Consider the following 21,815-nt stretch of genomic DNA (forward strand, 5'->3'; position numbering starts at 1 on the left):
GTACTTTTCAAATTTTCTAAATTTCAAGTAAAATTGTTAGGGTTCTAATTCATTTAAAATGTTAATTAGATCGTCGAATGACTGCTCAGTGCCTGAGATCCAGGCATGAGCAGTCAAGCGGCAGAATCATTGATCAATGGTTTCCCATGAGAAACCACTGATCAATGTAAAAGATCAGTCTGTGCAGTGTTATAGCCTCCTATGGGAGCTATAACATTGCAAAAAAAAAAGTGGATAAGGATAATTTAACCCTTAATTAAAGTTTAAATCGCCCCCTTTAACCATTTAAAAAAAAAAAAACTGTGTAAATAAAAAACATATGTGGTATTGCCGCGTGCGGAAATGTCCGAATTATAAAAATATATCTTTAATCAAACCACATGGTCAATGGCGTACGCGCAAAAAAATTTGCGCGTTAGCGCAAAAATCATGGCACTTTACCATTCCCCTTCGGCCCGCCTCAAAATTAATGGAGCCCTGTCCTCCTCTTTCCACATACAGAATGGTACCAAACAGGGGTCCTAACACACGTTTCGCTTGATCACAGGGTCACAGGGCCAATATTTATCCAACCAATCCTTCAACTCCCAGAATTTTGCATCATAACCTTTACCAGTGTTTCCCAACCAGAGCGCCTCCAGCTGTTGTAAAACTACAACTCCCAGCATGCCCGACTGTCCGGGCATGCTGGGAGTTGTAGTTTTGCAACAGCTGGAGGCACTCCTGGTTGGGAAACACTTACCTATACTATATAGTCCAACATACTGGGAATTGTAGTCTTTTTAATTTGGGGCAGCTGCTAAGCCACAGGCTGTATCAGGGCATGCTGGGAGTTGTAGTTAGTAACTAACCACAAGTAAAAAAAGCAATCAAAAAGTCACATCAAAACAAAAATAGTACTGTTAAAGGAAAACTCCGGAATAGAAAAATTGTTCTGCATACTGCCAGCAGTAAAAAATATAGATACATACCTTCCTTCACTCCCCCGGTGCCTCTGGTAACCCGCTCCGGTCTCCGCTGCGATCCTCTTGGTCGAAGAGTCATACCGCACCCAGCCTATCACCGGCCGCAGCGAAGTCCCGACTCGGCCGGCGATAGGCTGAGCGACATAGTGACGCTTTTGTCCCCGGCAACCAGGAGGAGGATCGTGGCGGAGACCGGGGTGGGTTACCAGAGGCACCGGTAGAGCGAAGGAAGGTGTGTATCTATTTTTTTTTTACTGCCGGCAGTATGGAGCACCATTTTTCTATTCTGGAGTTCTCCTTTAAAAACTACAGATCGGGCGCAAAAAATTAGCCTTCATACAGGCCCCTATAAGGAGAAATAAAAAAGTTTTAGGGGTCTGAATAGGACACAATGTCCCATGCATTTGTGTATCCTATGATCTTACGCATACAATTAATTATGCAAATTAGCATGGCCAGTAGTGACCAGTAAGAAAGGTGGCAAGCAGCCCTGCGCACAAAGTGCAATGTGCACAGTCTCCAAGTTGGTTACACGTGCCACTAATAGTCACAGCGTCCACCGCCCGTACGTGCGTCTGCCAATAAGGCTTGTCCCTAAGGCGCATGCGCACATCCTGGCACGCAGCCAATAGAACGTCGCAGAACGCGCACCTGCATTAGAGGGGCGATGTTTTTTCATTTTTTTAGACCACGCCCCGTGACGTCACCTGCCCTTGTCAGATCCTCGGCCCCGCCCCGCTTGTCTTCCTCAGTCCGCTCAGTCGTCCTCTCCGCAGTGGTCTGTGCTTTATCCTCCTCGTCATTATGCATCTGTGCCGGAACGCCTTGCAGAAACTGGTCCCCCTGACACACCGGGGAGCCGCCGCTATTCTCCGCAATGGTGAGCACCGACTACATGTCCCTTTCCCTGTGTCATAGAGCGCCTCTCCTGCTCGTGGTAGTCGCCAAGGTGCCTTATACTTGTGCTCCTAGGAAAGCCTCACTGTGAGTCACTATATGGTGGGAAGGGGTCTCCTCGTTAGCTTTCTTGGTGCTCTTATGTACTTGGTCACGTGGCGTGCACTCTAGGCCTTATGCTTGGTCTGAGTGGTCATTTAGAGGTCATCCGAGGAGAATGGAAGATATAAAAAAAAAATATATTTATGTGTATGTATATATATATATATATATATCCTAAAGGAGTATGGATCTCCTGCAGTCGTGAAACTACATCTCCCATCATGCCCTGTCATGGGATCAGGTTACATGGGCACAGGGAGGAGAGCTGAAGGTCACATGGTAGATATCAATGTTAGGCCGCTCTCTGTTATACAGACCTATAGAGGAATATATAAGTAGCTGTGGCATTGGAGGTTATCCTGGTGATTTCTCAGCTATCTCTGGTTACTGTTGTCTATGTGTTTGTTATGTAGCTGAAGAATGAACCTACAGGATACCTATGGTCTCCATATGCTGCGTCTGGATTATGTCTCCTGCTTCATGACTAGTCAGTGTGTCCTGCAGATCCCGCCTGGCTGATTTAATTTCACCTCATCACCCTGTCCTGGCATGAATGGTTTAGCGAGACTGGCATGTTGTGTGCCTGGCGGATGTGATGTGTGACTGCTGACTTTCATGTTAAAGGGGAATACGTACCATCGCACACTTAGTCAGATCTACCGAAATAATGTTAAAGATCAGTGATCTGCAAACTGTGGAACTCCAGATGTGGCAAAACTACAACTCCCAGCATGCCCGGACAGCCGTTTGCTGTCCGGGCATGCTGGGAGTTGTAGTTTTCCACGTCTGCAGAGCCACTGTTTGATAATTTAGGAAGTGCTGAGCAGGAACTACATACATATCTTTGGGGGGGGAAGATTCGCTATAATGGGATTTATTGAAATCTCTGATCTTTCTAGGCTAGTACTGGGTTCACACTACGGAATCTCATTGTGGTATTTTCTCACTGAAAGAAATCGCCCAACAAGTATATACCATATTTTCCGGCATACAAAACGACTTTTTAACCCTGTTAAATGTTCTCAAATGTCGTGTGTTGTCTTATAGTCCGGGTGCTGCAGTCGGCTGGGACGCCTGGGGTATGGATTATCCATACCCCGGCATCCAGGCCAAGATTAATTCCTTCCCTCAAACCCCCCTCCCGTCACATTCGAGACATCCCTGTGTCCCGAAAGGTCTTTTCGGGACACAAGGATGTCCTGGTTACCTTTCTGCGGCCCCCCCGTTAACGTTAAAAACACAGGGGTCGTCAGGAGGTAGCGCATGCAGGGATGTTACTGACGTCCCGTGCGTGCATCCATAGCAAGAGCGGACGCGCGGGCGTAGTAAGTTACCAGCACGTCATCTTCGGTGCAACGACCACCGCTCCTCCAGCCCTGGGACCTACTGCTATGGCCTATAGGCCATAGCAGTAGACCCTGGAGCGGTGGTCGGAGTGCTGAGGCGAGGCAGTATACAGCCTCCAGCCATACACTGTATATGGCTGAAGGCTGTATGTCTGTGGGGTCCACTGCCTACCTAATGTGGGAGAACTACACTGCCAACCTAATGTGAGGAACTATAGCCTAACGTGGGGGGAATTATGCTGCCAACCTAATGTGGGGGAACAATGGTAAGGTACCGTATCGCAGTAGAGGGGTAGTCCAAATAGTCTGTAAACGTTGGGGGTCGTCTTATACGCACGGGGGGGGTGTGTGTGTGTGTGTGTGTGTGTGTGTATATATATATATATATATATATATCACACACACACACACTCCCCTCTTTTTTCTAAAATGATATTGATTAGATACCATTTTCATGGTGTCAGTTTCCCTATAAGGTTGGTTAAACACATAGGGAAGATTTACCAAAAACTGTGCAGAGGAAAAGTTGACCAGTTGCCCATAGCAACCAATAAGATCGCTTCTTTCATTTTTAAATCAAACTAGTCAGCTTTATCTCTGCACAGGTTTTGATAAATTTCCCCAATAGTATTTTGGTCTGAATTTTTACCCAAAGCCTTGTTAAATCTTTTAAATGGGCACTGTCATGAAATCTAAAAATTGATATGTTGTAGTACTTAAGTACTACAACATATCTCTAATATACTTTAATTAAAAAAAGTGATTTTAAACAAGTTTAAAATCACTTTTAAATTCGGCCACTAGGGGTCGCCCTCCTAGTGGCCGAATGCATTCTGCAGTGATGTCACTACTGGATTTCGACTCATTTCAGCCTGGCAAATGAGTCGAAATCCAGTCACTGCGGTGCTCGCTCGCGCCTGTCAATCAGACAGGCGAGAGCGAGCACGCTGATAGCTGGGGCTGCGCGCATTGGCCAGCTCCACTGGCCTCGCGCGCGGCCCCGCCCCCCCCCCTCTCCCCCCCCCTTACCCTGTCCGGAGGCCGTTACCCTGTCCGGAGGCAGCTCATTGATCCTCTGGTAAGTCTTCCTCACTGGAGGAATGGGGTGGGGGAAGCGGGGTTCGGGGGAGTGCCGCCGCTCAGCACTAGAGGTATGGGGGTGGGGAGCGGGGTTCGGGAGAGCGCCGCCGCCGCCGCTGCTGCTGCTGCTGCTGCTCCCGAAGTAGCACTGCTTATTGTTTTCACCACAGGGTGCCTCCAGCTTTTTCACCACTACAACTCCCAGAATGCCCTGACAGCCAGTAGATGTTAGGGCAAGCTGGGAGTTGTAGTGGTGAAACAGCTGGAGGCACCCTGTATAGTGAGCTAAGGGCGGAAGTGCCGGCTCCAGCAGGCATCAGTGACGTGGTGCCTGCTGGGGAAGTCTGCCTGGTAGTGAGCACACTACCAGGCAGACAAAAAGGGATTTTAATATAGTAAAAAAAAAATGTAAAGGGAGGGAGGGGGTTAGGGAGAGATGGGCAATAGGCAGGGACAGAAAGAAAGAAAAAATGGATGGTGGGAGCTACACTTTAAAAAATTTTTTTTTTTCTGGGTCATTTGCATCCTTTGTTTTAGCCAAAAAATACTGCCCAGAATACTAGCAGAAGATGTATCATTGTGTGGCTGTGTGCTGTCATTCCTCCTACTGTGGGATGTCCCTTTTCTAAGCCAAAGCAGATGTGGTATAAATTTACGGGTTTCCTTGAATGCTTGCACACTTTTTTTGCCTTTTTAATAAAAAAATAAAAAAAAAAAGACACACATGGTGAATATTTTCCGCTGCAATGTCAGTCAAGGGTGTAGGGTCACACAGAACAGGTCCGCAGCGTATTTTACGATGCGGATCCGCCGATGACAGAATCCACCGCTAAGAGCAGACACACAGTGTTCTGTGAGTCGCCACGTACCTGCCCATTTTACTCACATTGTAAGGGTGCGTTCACATGTGCATATTTTTGCTGCCCATTGACTTCACATGTACATATTCCACTGAGAATCTGCATACTCATTGAAGTCAATGCAGAATAATATATATGTATATATATATATGTATATATATATATGTATATATATATATGTATATATATATGTATATATATATATATGTATATATATATGTATATATATATATATATATATGTGTGTGTATATGTGGCCGAAAACAACTTATCCCCTAGCGTTTGATTGCGGGGGGTCTGAACGCTGGGGCCCCCCCCCCCCACGTAATCTCCTGCACAGGGCCGTGGCTCTTCAGTGTGTCAGGAACCGGACTGGTATGCAGCGAGGACACTGGAGGTGGATCCTCTGTGTCAGTGAGGTGATGGCGTGGGCCATACCAGGGGAACGGAATCTAAGGGGTTACTGGTTTTCACCAGAGCCCGCCGCAAAGCGGGATGGACTTGCAGCGGCAGGTAACCCCCAGATCATTCCACCTGATAGCGACTCAACCCCACTGACAGCTGAGACAGGCGCGGTACACAGGGACAAGGCAAGAGCAAGGTCAGACGTAGCAGAAGGTCTGGGCAGGCAGAAATGGTTCGTAGTCAGGGGCAACGGCAAGGGTCTGGATATACAGGCTTGGGATACACAAAACGCTTTCTCAGGGCACTAGGGCAAAAAGATCCGGCAAGGACAGGAAGGGGAAGTGGGTTTTTATGTTTCGCAGGTGTAGGTACTGATTGGGCCAGGCACCAATTAATGGTGCACTGGCCCTTTAAATTTCAGGGAGCCGGCAAGCGCGCCCTAGAGAGCGGGGTCGCGTGCGCCGGGACAGAACAGCAGAAAGACGGGGCAGGTGAGACGATTGGGATGCTACCCGCGGACGGGCGCGTCCCGCTACGCGGATCGCATCCCCGCCGGCAGTAACGGGGCGCTGCAGACAGAAGAACGCGGCGAGCGCTCCGGTGAGGAGCAGGGACCCGGAGCGCTCGGCGTAACAGTGTAGGAGGCTTGCCGGCCACAGCATGAAGTTGCAGCCGACACGCCTCCTCCATGTAGTTCTATGGGAGAGGCGGGGAGGCAACGTTCGTGCCTCTCCCATAGAACTGTATGGAGAGGGGGCGTAACCATCGACCTCTCCAGGTCGACGCTACGCGCATTAGTGCTCTCAATGAGCGCTAATGTGGGGGCCCCATTCAGGAGATCGTGGGGGTGGGTCCCAGCACAGTACGGAGACCGTATCTCCAGAAGGATATAGATACTCTAGAGAGTTCAGAAAAGAGCTACTAAACTAGTACATGGATTGCAGGATAAAACTTACCAGGAAAGGTTAAAGGACCTTAACATGTATAGCTTGGAAGAAAGAAGAGACAGAGGGGATATGATAGAGACTTTTAAATACATAAAGGGAATCAACATGGTAAAGGAGGAGAGTATATTTAAAAGAAGAAAAACTACCATGAGAGGACATAGTTTTAAATTAGAGGGGCAAAGGTTTATGCAGTAATATCAGGAAGTATTACTTTACTGAGAGAGTAGTGGATGCATGGAATAGCATTCATGCAGAAGTGGTCGCTGCAAATACAGTGAAGGAGTTTAAAGGAAAACTGTCACCAAGTTCACCCACACTAAACCCAATACACTGGGTTCTAGTGTGGGGGAACAGGAGTCCATACATGGGTCACTTACTTTTTTTATGTTTTGTTGTCCCCAAGTTGTCGTCTGCTAAAGTGCAGCTGTTTGCCCTTCACCTGCACTCTGAAGGCGGGTCTCCTGCCGGCAGCCTTGCTTTGGGTCCCGGAGGAAGGGGCCTTAGCCACCCCCCCCACTTGTTCCCATATTAACTCCCCCCGCCACCGCCCCCCCCCCCCTGAGCGCATCACATCTGGAGATCGGTCTGTGCAGTGTAACTGCGCATGGGCGGGTCCCTCTCTACACCCGGAAGAACCTCTTTCTGAAGTCTTGCTATGCCCGACATCCGGATATAGCGAGGGACTGGCTCATGCACAGTTAAACTGCACAGAGCGCTCTCCTGACGTGCTGCGCTCATAGGGAAAATAAATATGCAAACAAGGGGGGGTGGGCTAAGGCTTCTTCCGAGACCTAAAGCAAGGCTGCCGGTGGGGGATCTGCCTTCAGAGCGCAAGGGAAGGGCAAAAAGCGGCACTTTGTGAGCTCTCTGCAGCGCTGGAGGCTCAGAGTGTGCAGCGTGATGACCATGGGGCCATAGTATTGTGATGTCACAACTCCGCCCCCCCAATGCAAGTCTATGGGAGGGGCCAAGATGCGCAAAGGTGGGTGCTGAATGACAGATTGCGGGGGTCCCCAGGGGCAGGACCCCCACGATCAGACATCTTATCCCCTATCCTTTGCATAGGTGATAAGGTGTATTAGGGCTTGAGTACCCCTTTAAGCATGCATGGGATCAGCATAAGGCTATCCTTCATATAAGATAGGGACAGGGACTATTCATAGTATTCAGGTTATTGGGCAGACTAGATGGGCCAAATGGTTCTTATCTGACAACACTTTCTATGTTTCTATTAAACTTGTTCAGAGGAAAAGCTGACTGGTTGCCAATAGCAACCAATCAGATTGCTTTCATCAGGACGCTGAAAAATCTAAGAAGCGATCTGATTGGTTGCTATGAGCAACTGGTCAACTTTTCCTCTGGACAGGTTTTGATAAATCCTCAGTATTATTGCCGTTTCATTGTTTGTCATGTGCCTGAGGAGAGTTCACACAGCAGATTTATGCACGAATTCTGTGCCTGAAGATCACTTTAAAGGAGTACTGCAGCCATAGACACAACCTTATCCGCAGGATAGGGGATAAGTTTCTGATCGTGGTGGGGTCCGACCGCTGGGATCACCCGTGATCTTCCCTACGGGGACCCGGCATTACCGCTGCTAATGCACGTGTCGTTGACCTCACTGAGGTCAACGACACGCCCCCTCCATACAGCTCTATGGGAGAGGCGGGGATACATGAATGCTGCATCTCTGCCTCTCATAGACATACATGGAGGGGGCTCTGTACAGGTGATCTCGGGCGATCCCAGTGTTCGGAGCATTCTGGTTTCTATGGGCAACTACACCATTTTTCTTCACTGGTTTTGATAAATGTTCCCCGTAGCAACATATTCCCAGTAAGATTTTCAGTGTTCCCACAATTCACTTAACTTTACTGGGCTACTGTAAGACATATGTGTACTGCAGATTGAACTTTAAATGTATTTAAAGGGGTACTCCGCAGCTAGATATGTTATCCCCTATCCAATGGATAGGGGATAAGATGTTTGTTTGCAGTGGTCGCGCCGCTGGGGCCCCCACGATCTCCCGCAGCACCCTGAATTCTAAACAAACGTTGGGTTTCGGTGGCAGTGGTCGTGACATCATGGCAACACCCCCTCCATTCATGTCTATTGTGTATAATATAGAAAATATATATATGTGTGTGTATGTATGAGCAGTGTTCCTATTGGCCAATTACGTAATCGACAGATTATTATATGTAAATCTGCTCTTTAGCCTGGATTGGCCATCTGTCAGAGAAGTAGGAACACATCCGTTCGCACAATAAGATGTCGCTCCATGGTGTGGATTGTTTACTCCCTTATAAACAAGAGCTGACTTCTGATCTTGTATGTCTGGTGTGAGTGATTCTGTGGGTCAATATGATTAAAATACCCATGATTACTAGGATCGACCAATTATCGGTTTGGCTGATGATATCGGCCGATATTCATTTTGGACATTATCGGTATGTCGATAATGTCCCATCTCCCCTGTCGGAGACCGCCACCGCCGCTGCCCCATTGCCTCTCCCATCCCCAGTTTTATAATTGCCTGTTCCCGGAGTCCGCTCTACTTCTGGCTCCTGCGACATCCTGCACTAATGCTGTGCGCTGCGCAGCGCAATGACGAGTGACGTCCTCAATGCGACATCACCGTCAGTGCGCACAGTGACAGCCCAGGACGCCGCCGCAGCCAGAAGTAGCGCATACCCCGGGCCCCAGGAAAAGGTAATTATAAAAACCGGGATGGGGGAGGCAATGGGGCAGTGGCAGTGGTGGTTGGACTAGGGAGGACCCCAGGACAGGCAGGGGGGAGAGAAGTGGGTGGCGGCGGCTGTCTCTGGCCCCACAAAAGCCGCTGCAGTTCATTTATTTTAAAACGCCCGCTTTAAATCATTGATCTGCAGCGGCTTCTGCAGGGCTTTTTTTTTTTTTTTTACATTCACGCTGCTCACCGTACGGGATAATTAACATTATATTTTAATAGTTCGGATATTTACGCATGCAGCTATACCAAATATGTTTATTAAATAAAATAAAAAATGTTTGCACATTTTGGGGTTAAAATGAGGGGGGGGGAACTGCCAATTTACATTTTTATTGGGGGAGGGGATTTCTTTTTTTTTTTTTACTTTTATTTTGTACTTTTTTTACTTTTATTTTTCCACTTTAATAGTCACCATAGGGGATTATTTATAGCAATCATTTGATTGCTAATACTGTTCAGTGCTATGCATAGGACATATCACTGATCAGTATTATCGGTCATCAGACCAGAGCAGAAGACCCGTGGAAGGCAGCGGAGGCAGGTGAGGGGACCTCTGTGCGCCGTTCTGGATGATCGGATCGGCGTGGCAGAGCTGCGGGCAATCCAATCATCAATTTTAGTGACTGAGGGGTTAATGGGGGACATCCGCGCCATTGCGGATGTCTGCCATTACCGGCGGGTCCTTGGCTGCTATCAGCAGCCGGGACCTGCCACGCATGACATGAGCATCGCTCCAATGCTCGCGGTTATGTATAGGATGTAAATGTACGTCCTGGTGCGTTAAGTACCACTGCAACAAGACATACATTTACGTCCTGTGCCGTTAAGGGGTTAAAGAAATGATGTAGTTAAGAGAAGGTCAAGCATTGTCCAGGATTCTGATTCGGCTCAGGCATATGGATTGTTCCACAAAGCAATGAGTTTGTATGTTGTCACTGTGTTTGTGTTGATTTCCACCCACATTTCAAAAGCATTCTGATATAGTTGTAATGACCTCTGATCAAGGCCTAAGTATGTGTTTCCCAAGCAGGGTGCCTCCAGCTGCTGCTAAACTACAACTCCCAGCATGCCTGGACAGCCAACGGCTGTCCAGGCATGCTGGAAGTTGTAGTTTTGCAACAGCTGGAGGCACCCTGCTTGGGAAACGCTGGCCTAAGGAACCCTGTTTTATAGTAACAATGTCACCATATGAAGAAAGGAAAGTATCTGTGTATTGTACCTTTTTTCTTTTAATAGTCATTAAAGTGTCATTTACTAAAGATGTTCATACACATATATAAAATCACTAAAAATCTAGTACGTACCGGGACCTCTTTTCCCTCTCCCAATGGTAGATTTAGGGTGTAATCACACGTACAGTATTCTGTGCAGGATTTTATTCCAATGTGAACTGACTAAACACAGCATCAAATCCTGCGCGTTAAATCTGTGCAGAATACTGCACATGTGAATAGACGCTAAAGTGACACCGGCATGTTTACTTTGACCGAACACAATCCCCAAAGATGTCGGAGAGCAACCCTATATGATGTACGGACCTCACAGGCCTGTATTAAAGGGTTGCTCCGCCAGAAAACATCTTATACCCTATCCAAAGGATAGATAAGGTGTCTTATCACGGACTATAGAAGTAGCATTACTAGGTGGATATTCAACAGCTTTGAGTTCATACTAATATAGTGGATGCTTACAGGTATGTGAAGCAAGTATTACATTGAGTAGTTACGGTATATTATTGTTTCTACAGGTTCTGTCCGTCAGATGTCCTCCAGCAGTGTGCCTGGCTCTTCTGGAGACGCTCTGCCTTACTACCTGCTTGTGGGTGTTTCTGTAGCTGGTGGTGGATTTTATGTAAGTATTAATACAACCTTATCCAGCTTTTTTTTTATTTTATTTTTTTTCAATACCTGTATGTGCTCCCTGTAATTCTTAGGTTTACTATGCAATCAGCAATTTGCATATTGTAAGGTTAATGGTTGACACATATTTTTAATAAATATAAAAAAATCATTAAAGGGTACCTTTCATCAAAATGTTTTTGATTTATTAGGCCCAAATGGGCTGAGTCCTTAAGGGGTTAAAGAAGATGTCCGGTGTGGACTTTTTCTATTCCATCCTGCCCGGGCTCAGAAAAAAATAAAAAAGAGAAAAAATACTTTCACTTACCTTCCTACATCCCCTGGAGCTCCTTAACAACTGATCGGTCAGTCTGCCGAGGAGGGACATCGCTGCGGCCAGTGATAGGCTGAAGTGCCATGTGACGTACCGAGCTAAGGGAAGTAGGTAGTAGACAGCCCGGCCGACCGATCAGCTGTTGCGGAGCTCCAGGGGAACGTAGGAAGGTAAGTGAAAGTTATTTATTTTATTATTTTTTTTTGCAGCCCGGGCAGGATCGAATAAAGAAGAGTCCGCACCGGACATCTCCTTTAATTTTCCACTTTGAAAAAATGACCACTAAGGGTCTCCCTACCAGTCCTGGCGCAAGCTGGTAGGGAGACCCCTAGTGGTCATTTTTTCAAAGTGGAAAATTAAATAGAAAGACGCATATTTTTAAATAACATGCTATTGGAAAGTTATACTGAATACATTAATCTATGATATATCAAAAGATTTTTTAGATGCAAGGTACCCTTTAACCGTACTCTGTGGTACTGTTAATGTCAAGAGTGAGGTGCACAAGCGACCTGGAGATGAAAGGTACATGTGCACGCATATCATTTTTCCAGATTTTGGCCGCACAGCTCTGCCTGGGTCTCCTGGCTTGGCTTAACATTAAATAATATTTATTTTTAATTCATGCCATAATGGATGGTCCATTTCTCATAAGTTGGATATCTTGGGAATAACTTTCCCATAACCTGTGAAGAGAACATCACAGCACAGTTGTGGCCAGTTGTTTTCTCCTTTGTGGGGCCCTTTGTCTTGTGGGCCCTCTTTTCAGATAGTGCTTGCAATAGACCATTAAATTATCCAACAATAGAAAGAGTGCTGATTTCTTCCAAAAACAGTGCCACCCCTTTAAAAAAAAGTGTGCACCAGTCATTTTAGTATGAGTAAGAGTTAAATGCACTGACCAAACTGGGACTGCTGTGCTGTCTACGTGAGGTATTGGATTTTAAGGTCACTACCTATGGGGGAATTGGGGTACATTCACATGCCATATTTCCGCACCAATTCCGCATCTGCTTGGGTGGTTTTGCACGGAATCCGCATGCTGAAATTGTGAAGTGCGAATGGGACTGCAGAATCCCATTAGTCTATTGTGCTTTCATTTTGTAGTGGAATCTGCATGTGGAAATTGTGTGTGAATGTAGCCTTAGGCGGTTTCCACATGGAGGGTTTTTTAATGCAGTTGTACCATGATTTGGGGGAAGATGCAGCCAAAATAGTGCTATTTTACCATATTTGCAAAGATTGTGGTAAAATGGTGCTATTTTTGCAGTGATTTTGCCAAAAACTGCACAGTGAACATTCTAAGAACTTTATTTTTGCCCATTTTCTTTCCAAGGAACCTATCAGTTTTATGCTGCCCGGGCTTCAGGCTTCATGAAGTATGAACAAGCTCCCTTATTACAACATTCTGTAACACTGCAGCATTTTAGAGAAAGTATCATTTAAAAACCAGTCGGGGACAGAGTCAAAGGGCAATGTCAGCTGGCTTCTCCCTGCTAGGCTTGACTGATAGATTTCTCCTTACAAATAAGCAGGGAGAGATCCGGTAAAGGGGTACTACCACCCTAGACATCTTATCTCCTATCCAAAGGATAGGGGATAAGATGTCTGATCGCTGGGGTCCCGCCGCTGGGGAACCCCGCAATGTTGCATACGGCACCCACCTGTTTCTTGTCCGGAAGCGCTGGAGGGTCTCGGTCGCAACCACTGGAACGGAAGTCTGTGATGTCAGGACTCCGCCCCCATGTGACGTCACCCCCCGTCCCCTCCCATAGACTTGCTTTGAGGGGAACGGGGGGGGTGACATCACACGGGGGCGGAGTCCTGGTGTCACAGACTTCCGTTCCAGTGGTTGCGACCGAGACCCTGCAGTGCTTCCGGACAAGAAACAGGTGGGTGCCGCATGCAACATTGTGGGGTTCCCCAGTGGCGGGACCCCCGCGGTCAGACATCTTATCCCCTATCCTTTGGATAGGGGATAAGATGTCTAGGGTGGGAGTACCCCTTTAAGAAAGCTCAGAGGGACAAAGCCAAATTAGACCATCCCAGTGACTAAAAGCCCTATAGCAGGATAGTCTTTAAACTAGGGGGAGGAATTTACTAAGACCAGCCTCTTAATAAAGTGCAGTGGCTGCCCCGTGTACCTTGCTCCCAGCCTGCATAGTTTTCATCTACAATATACGCTAGCTCACTAAAGTAAATTTGACGTCCGTGGTGGCCCGTCCCCTTTTACGCTAAAACACACCCACTTGTTTTGAAGTGGTACAACCAGTGTAATGCTTGTGCTTAGCCATTTAGAATGTGATTTGTTCATGCTCCTGTGAAATATGCTGTTCACCTGTTCCAGGTTGTCATGATCCAGTTCAATTACAGCAAGCAGAGGTTTTGAATGAGGAAATTGCATAAATAAATGTACAAGCTTTATTTGGTAAAAAATTGTTACTGGCTGATAACTACTGGTTTCTGCTCTCCAGAGGTGTAAGCTGTTACATCCTTCTCCCAGATAACGTATTATGTGGCCACAGTACTCACATAATGGCTTATCTGTGGGCCAGCCATCTGCTTGCTGCGGAGATGGAGCGTCTGTCTGTGGTTAGGATTGTGCGGAGATAAATATCCTGCAGTCAGACATTTTCATTTCCTGAGAAGACTATAGCAAAAAAGATGATTGTCCCTGGTTTACAATATGTTGGGCTACATGAGGATTTAGTAAGCAGACAATGTTTACTTCCTTCAGGCCTTGCCCAGGAACGTGATGGTGGATTTAGATTGGTATGTTTGCCATTCCATCGATTCTTCTAATTTCCTTGTCATTGCAGGCTTACCGAACATTGAGCAGGGATAAAGAGCGTTATCAGGACCGCCATGAATACATCCATACACAACTGAGACCTGCATTTGAGGCACCGGGTAAGTTAATTTAGAAATGTATAGACTCATATGATCAAGCGTTAATACTGCAGACAGGTAGAATAAAGTACCGTGTTTTTCGCCATATAAGACGCACCCAATTTTAACAGAGGAAAATCTAGCAAAAAAAAATTCTGAACCATATACAATGTAAAGTATAAGACGGTGATCTTCAACCTGCGGACCTCCAGAAGTTGCAAAACCAAAACTCCCAGCATGTCCGGACTGCTGTTGGCTGTCCGGGCATGCTGGGAGTTGTAGTTTTGCAACATCTGGAAGTCCGCAGGTTGAAGACCACTGGTATAGGAGGTAATACTCACGTGTCCCCGCCGCTCCGGACCCGTCACCGCTGCCCTGGATGTCGCCCTCCATTGCGGTCGCCGTGTCCTTGTTGCTCCAGAATGTCTCTGCTGCCCGGGATCCTCTATCTGTCGCCGCCATCACACCGCCCCTATTGGATGACGGGACGGCGTGCGCGACGACGTGATGGCGATGGAGAGTGCCGGCCATGCAGAGGATCCCGACACGGAGCAGTCATTCGCCGATCGGACACCGAGGCGGCAGGTAAGGGCCCTCCCGGTGTCCTGTAAGCTGTTCGGGATGCCGTGATTTCACCGCGGCGGTCCCGAAAAGCCCGACTGAGCAGCCGGGTTAGTTTCTCTTTCACTTCAGACACGGCGGTCAGCTTTGATCGCCACGTCTGAAGGGTTAATACAGGACATCACCGCGATCGGCGATGGCCTGTATTAGCCGTGGGTCCCGGCCGTTGATGGCCGCAGGGACCGCCATGATATGACTGGGTTTTAATGTGTATTTGCCGTATAAGACGCACCAACTTCCCCCCCCTCCCCCAGTTTTGGGAAAGAAAAAGTGCGTCTTATACGACGAAAAATACGGTACAATGTCCGTACTTTTATACAGATAATAAATCCTTCATGTATTTATTACATTCTTGGCAATATATTCAGTATTCAGACATAGGAGTGCGCGGTTGGCTTGTACTCGTGTGTGTGTGTGTCTCTCTCTCTCTCCATCTGACTGAGGTATGCTTTTTCCATCTTGCATTATGAATAATGGCACTCATATGTCTGAAAACTGAATATTATTGTGAAGGATTTATCATCCGTATAAAAGTCTGGACATTATGCTTTATTCTACCTGTCTGCATTATTAATGCTTGATCATATGAGTCTATACATGTGTGAATTGGGTCCGTAGAGAGCACATGGATCATTAGCGTTTGCCCAGATTCTTTGACTTTCTAGGTGCTATGTTGGGAACTATAAGTTTTATTTAGAAAGTAACACAGTCCTGTATGGGGGGGATGTCAAATGGCTGGTTGTGTCGAATGTAACATTAAGGTGCAGTCGCACACAACGGATCTGCAGCAGACTTGAAGTTGCAGATGCGTAACTGCAAATATTACAACTGTGGATACGCAACTTCATAACCCAAAGCAGATCCAGTGTGTGTGAGAGAACGTGGATTGTGAAAGTGTTACCAAGTGAGCTTTACGAGCACATAAAAGTGAAATTTGGCGCTAAGTATTCTCTCAAATTACTTCCATTGTTCCATACAGACCTTTTATAGCCAGATTGAAGTTATTTAGAGGTCAAATACTCCAGCATACCCTTGTAGAAGGAATGGGTAACGTTACTTAACCCCTTAAGGACTTGGGATGTACCTGTACGTCCTGAGCCTGCTCCCGGTGTTAAAAACGAGGTCACGCCGTGACCCCGCATCACACCGGGTCGGTCCCGGCTGCTATTCATACCCGGGAACCTGGGTTAACAGCGCGCGGCATCGATTGTTGTGCCGCGCGCTGTTAACCCTTCAGACGCGGCGATCAACGAAAACGAAAGTAAACTCTTCCCGGCAGCTCAGTCGGGCTGATCGGGACATAGCGATAAAATCGCGATGTTCCGATCAGCTGGGACGCAGGCAAAGGTCTCCATACCTGTGTCTGTGGCGTCCGATCGGGGTTTGATTGCTCCAATCCTGAACTACAGGCTTGACTAATCAAGCCCCTATCTCGCTGATCCGTGCAGAGCTATGGCTCAAGCCTGAAAAAAAAGTTAACAAAGGCCATTTAACCCCTTCCCTAATAAAAGTTCAAATCACCCCCCTTTTCCCATAAAAAAAAAAACTGTAAATAAAAAAAAACATATGTGGTATCGCCGCGTGCCTAAATGTCCGAACTATAAAAATATATCATTAATTAAACCGCACGGTCAATGGCGTACGCACCAAAAAATTCCAAAGTCCAAAATAACGTATTTTTGGTCGCTTTTTATATCATGAAAAAATGAATAAAAAGCGATCAAAAAGTCTGATCAATACAAAAAATGGTACCGCTGAAAACTTCAGATCACGGTGCAAAAAATGAGTCCTCATACCGCCCCATATGTGGAAAATTAAAAAAGTTTTATAGAGGTCAGAAGATGACAATTTTAAACGTATAAATTTTCCTGCATGTAGTGGTGATTTTTTTCCAGAAGTACGACAAAATCAAACCTATATAAGTAGGGTATCATTTTAATGGTATGGACCTACAGAATAAAGAGGTGTCATTTTTACCGAAAAATGTACTGCGTAGAAACGGAAGCCCCCTAAAGTTATAAAATGGCGTTTTTTTCTTCAATTTTGTCACACAATGATATTTTTTTTCCCCCCCCGTTTCGCCGTAGATTTTTGGGTAAAATGACTGATGTCATTGCAAAGTAGAATTGGTGGCGCAAAAAATAAGCCATCATATGGATTTTTAGGTGCAAAATTGAAAGGGTTATGATTTTTAAAAGGTGAGGAGGAAAAAACGAAAGTGCAAAAACGGGAAAAACCCGTGGTCCTTAAGGGGTTAAACAGATTTGTAAATTACTTTTATTACATTTTTTTTTTTTATCAGCTGTATGCTACACAATAAATTCTTTTGCTTTTTGAATTTCTTTTTTGTCTTGTCCACAGTGCTCTCTGCTGACACCTCTGTCCGTGTCAGGAACTGTCCAGAGTAGCATAGGTTTGCTATGAGGATTTTCTCCTGCTCTGGACAGTTCCTGATACGGGCATCAGGTGTCAGCAGAGAGCACTGGACAAGACAAAAAAGAAATTCAAAAAGCAAATCCTTTCCTCTGTGGCATTCAGCTGCTAAAAAGTACTGGAAGGATAACTATTTTTTTAATAGAAGTAATTTACAAATCTGTTTAACTTTCTGGCACCAGTCAATAAAAAAAGAAAAAAAATTCCACTGGAGTACCCCTTTAACCCCTTAAGGACGCAGGACGTAAATGTACGTCCTGGTGAGGTGGTACTTAACGCACCAGGACGTACATTTACGTCCTAAGCATAACCGCGGGCATCGGAGCGATGCCCGTGTCATGCGCGGCTGATCCCGGCTGCTGATCGCAGCCAGGGACCCGCCGGCAATGGCCGACGCCCGCGATCTCGCGGGCGTCCGCCATTAACCCCTCAGGTGCCGGGATCAATACAGATACAGTACAGTTCGCGATTTAAATGAACGATCGGATCGGCCGCAGCGCTGCTGCGGGGATCCGATCATTCATAACGCCGCACGGAGGTCCCCTCTCCTTCCTCCGTGCGGCTCCCGGCGTCTCCTGCTCTGGTCTGTGATCAAGCAGACCAGAGCAGGAGATGACCGATAATACTGATCTGTTCTATGTCCTATACATAGAACAGATCAGTATTAGCAATCATGGTATTGCTATGAATAGTCCCCTATGGGGACTATTCAAGTGTAAAAAAAAAAATTTTAAAAAAAAGTGAAAAATCCCCTCCCCCAATAAAAAAGTAAAACGTCCGTTTTTTCCTATTTTACCCCCAAAAAGCGTAAAAAACATTTTTTATAGACATATTTGGTATCGCTGCGTGCGTAAATGTCCGAACTATTTAAAATAAAATGTTAATGATCCCATACGGTGAACGGCGTGAACGAAAAAAAATAAAAAAAAGTCCAAAATTCCTACTTTTTTAATACATTTTATTAAAAAAAAAATTATAAAAAATGTATTAAGTTTTTTATATGCAAATGTAGTATCAAAAAAAAGTACAGATCATGGCGCAAAAAATGAGCCCCCATACCGCCACTTATACGGAAAAATAAAAAAGTTAGAGGTCATCAAAATAAAGGGATTATAAATGTACTAATTTGGTTAAAAAGTTTGATTTTTTTAAGTGCAACAATAATATAAAAGTAGGTAATAATGGGTATCATTTTAATCGTATTGACCCTCAGAATAAAGAACACACGTCATTTTTACCATAAATTGTACGGCGTGAAAACAAAACCTTCCAAAATTAGCAAAATTGCGTTTTTCGTTTTCATTTCCCCACAAAAATAGTGTTTTTTGGTTGCGCCATACATTTTATGATATAATGAGTGATGTCATTACAAAGGACAACTGGTCGCGCAAAAAACAAGCCCTCATATTAGTCTGTGGATGAAAATATAAAAGAGTTATGATTTTTAGAAGGCGAGGAGGAAAAAATGAAAACTTAAAAATTAAATTGTCTGAGTCCTTAAGGCCAAAATGGGCTGAGTCCTTAAGGGGTTAAGGCTGTTCTCTTTTGGACTAAATACAGTTTTCAGCTTTGACTTGTCAAATTGGTCAGATTGGCTTCTCCCACCCACCTGCTGCTGATTGACAGCTTTCTCCATTTGCACAGTAAGGGTCCATTCACTGCGGCGGATTTAATTGTGAGTTTGAACCCAGACAAGCTTTCCGCAGCAGTTTTTCGGCAGTTGAATTTCCCCTGTGGAAAAGCCGTAATAGACCCCATTAAAGTCAATGTAATTTCCTGTGGATTTTCTGCAGCAGGAATTCCGCTCCCAAAAAAATCTACAGCGGAGAGCCTACTGATAATGCCTCGCAGCAGATAATGTTCTGCTATCTCACAATTAAATCTGCTCGTGTGAATGGACTCTTAGGGTATGTTTCCATGGTGGGGTTTTTCTACTGATCTGCAGTAGAAATCTGAGACACACCCTTGAATTTCTGTTTAGATTAGTTTTTTATTTTTTTGTACACTGCAATTTTGGCTGTAGTTTTGGTCCCTGTTTAGTCCCATTCAGTAAATCTAATCTTCATCCAGGCTACCTGATGTAGAACAACATTTTACTTTGAATGTTAGAAATAACATTTACTCACGGGAACCATGGTGCAGATTCTGGTGTGGAATCTGCACGAAAGTAAATTATGTAAACGGGTATCTCTACAATCCTGCGGTACATGCCAGCCTGTCAGATTGAGACGCTGTCGTTCAAAGGGTTTACATTTACAGAGCTGAGCAGACCATAGTTAGGCCTTGTTCACATTGCTGTTGGACTCCTCTATTTGGAGTTGACCGGCAATCTGGCTAGACCGACTGGAGTTAAACGGAGAAAAAAAATGAATGGATCACCGACGGACCCCATGCAAGTGAATGGGATCTGTCAGAACCCGGTAGTAGCAGTTTGCTTCCTATCGGCTCAAAAAAACAAAAAAGAAACTCTTACGGGTTGGATGCGAGCGTCAATGTGAACTAAGCCGTAGATTCACTGAATCTAATGACTGCCATTGATTCTTTTAGTCTTGGAAATGTCATTACATTCTCAAAGTGCTGAGATTCCCTGGAGAAATGTGGAAGGGGACTCTGGACTGTCTCGTTTTCTCCAAGGAGTTAGAAAGAATCGTTGACCTAGGATTAAGGACTGCACTACATTTCCACTCTTACGGCAAAATCAATCACCCAGACTTTTTTTTACATTTGCTAACACTTTTTATTCTGGGAACCTAAAGGGGTTTCGTCTTGACCAGTTGTATCTGCAGGGTTGGTGTGAGTGTGTTTTGGTTTTTTATTTTTTTTTGTGATTCCATTCGGATTTTTGACAGGATCTTTGTTGCCTTTGCTTTCCTTATCCGAAGCCAATATATTATCACAGCTCCTTTCTTTAGAGAGTCTATAGAACTCCAGAGCTTTCACATAGACTTGACCATAGTCCAGATTTGGCTTATCTGAGATGTTGACAGGTGAATGCAGATCTGTTTCATAAGATGGGGGATTGGCTTCTTCTAGTTCCATATTGACCAGATGTTCTGGATTTGATTCTTCAGACATATGAAATTGTACCCCTATTGGAACCCCAAAACTGTATACTTATATGGTGTATGTAGGAGCCCACTAGAATAGTGACTGGGATTTTACATATTTTTATGAAGCCGGAAAACTAATTGCCCCTTCCATCATACATATGAAAAATGCAAGTAAATTGTTAAGTTTCACTTAGTGTGGGATCCGGGGGTCACCACACACGGTCTGGGCTGAGAATATTTTGACCGTTGAAGGGGTAAGGTACCAAGGGAAGTGTCCGTGATTTTTTGTTCTAAAAGACCTCACCAGATGTGCAATGTAGTGCCCACCTTAGTTCTGTAGCGCTAACACAACAGAGGGATACGATGCAAGTACGTCGGATACCTGTACCACCTCAAGAAGACATAAAGCTCTTCTCCTGCGTGGAGCATGCCATAAAGTTTGTGTGTAAATAGAAATGACACTTTCCCATGCTGTAAGGAATCCAAGGTCATCCCCTCCTGTGCCACAAAAAGAGATTAGAGGACCGAACCTCAGGAGAAGGACATAGAAAGACAGCTGAGGGGACCCACCGGGGGAGGTGTTGCAGGGGGATAGATGTGCATGTCTGTTCCGTAGTCACCCACTATTTAGAGGACCCATGAAAGTGCCAGCCTATAAAGCAAAGGAGAATGGAGGCAGAATGATGGATTGTAATCTGATTTATTTCATATTTGTCAAAACTTACTGCAGATTTCCTCAATCTAGTACTATGTAGAGGAGTCAAAATATTATTCAGTAATGTAAGGGATTCTGTATTGGTTCTGCTGACACCAGGTAAATGCTTTAATAATTTAGCCAACTTGGTGTCTCCTGACTGGCGCCAATCAAAATGGCCAAAAAAATAACTGTCACCATACTTCAGTAATTCTGTGTTGTCACTTTCAGACTAATTTATTTTTTCTTTTCTTTTTTTCTTTTTCTTTCCTCCAGAGACCAAAAGTAAGTGAATTTTATCATATTTTTCTGTCTTTCCCCTATATGTGCTTTTCCTATTATTTGTTCCTGATACTTGCCTAATATATTGCTTGGCCTGCTGAGTTTCCTTATTACACCAAAGTTTTTCTTTCAAATTTGGTGAAATCTCTGGAGTAGTTGTCTATTATCCAGTCGCTTCTTTATAGTGTAACATACACTGGGAACTAAGGCCATGCAGTACATATGGCATGAAAAGGTCTCTCTTCTGAACAAGGATTTTTATGGCTGCTATTTCACAAATGTCTATAATTTATAAAACTTGTAGTTCATATATGAATGCA

The 21,815-nt window shown here is 45.2% G+C and overlaps 1 protein-coding gene across 1 annotated transcript in view; it reads left to right on the forward strand.

Moving 5' to 3' along the window:
• The first annotated feature begins 1,586 nt into the window (after positions 1–1,586).
• MGARP (mitochondria localized glutamic acid rich protein) overlaps positions 1,587–21,815 on the forward strand; it is a 49,467-nt gene continuing 29,238 nt past the window's right edge. Inside the window, exons 1-3 of the mRNA XM_056555067.1 lie at positions 1,587–1,845; positions 11,102–11,205; positions 14,346–14,436. Of these exons, the coding sequence (XP_056411042.1) occupies positions 1,770–1,845; positions 11,102–11,205; positions 14,346–14,436 (271 nt within the window). The 5' untranslated portion in view covers positions 1,587–1,769. The remainder of the gene's footprint in view (positions 1,846–11,101; positions 11,206–14,345; positions 14,437–21,815) is intronic.

This window comes from Hyla sarda, chromosome 1 (genome assembly GCF_029499605.1).
Source record: "Hyla sarda isolate aHylSar1 chromosome 1, aHylSar1.hap1, whole genome shotgun sequence".
NCBI lineage: Eukaryota > Metazoa > Chordata > Amphibia > Anura > Hylidae > Hyla > Hyla sarda.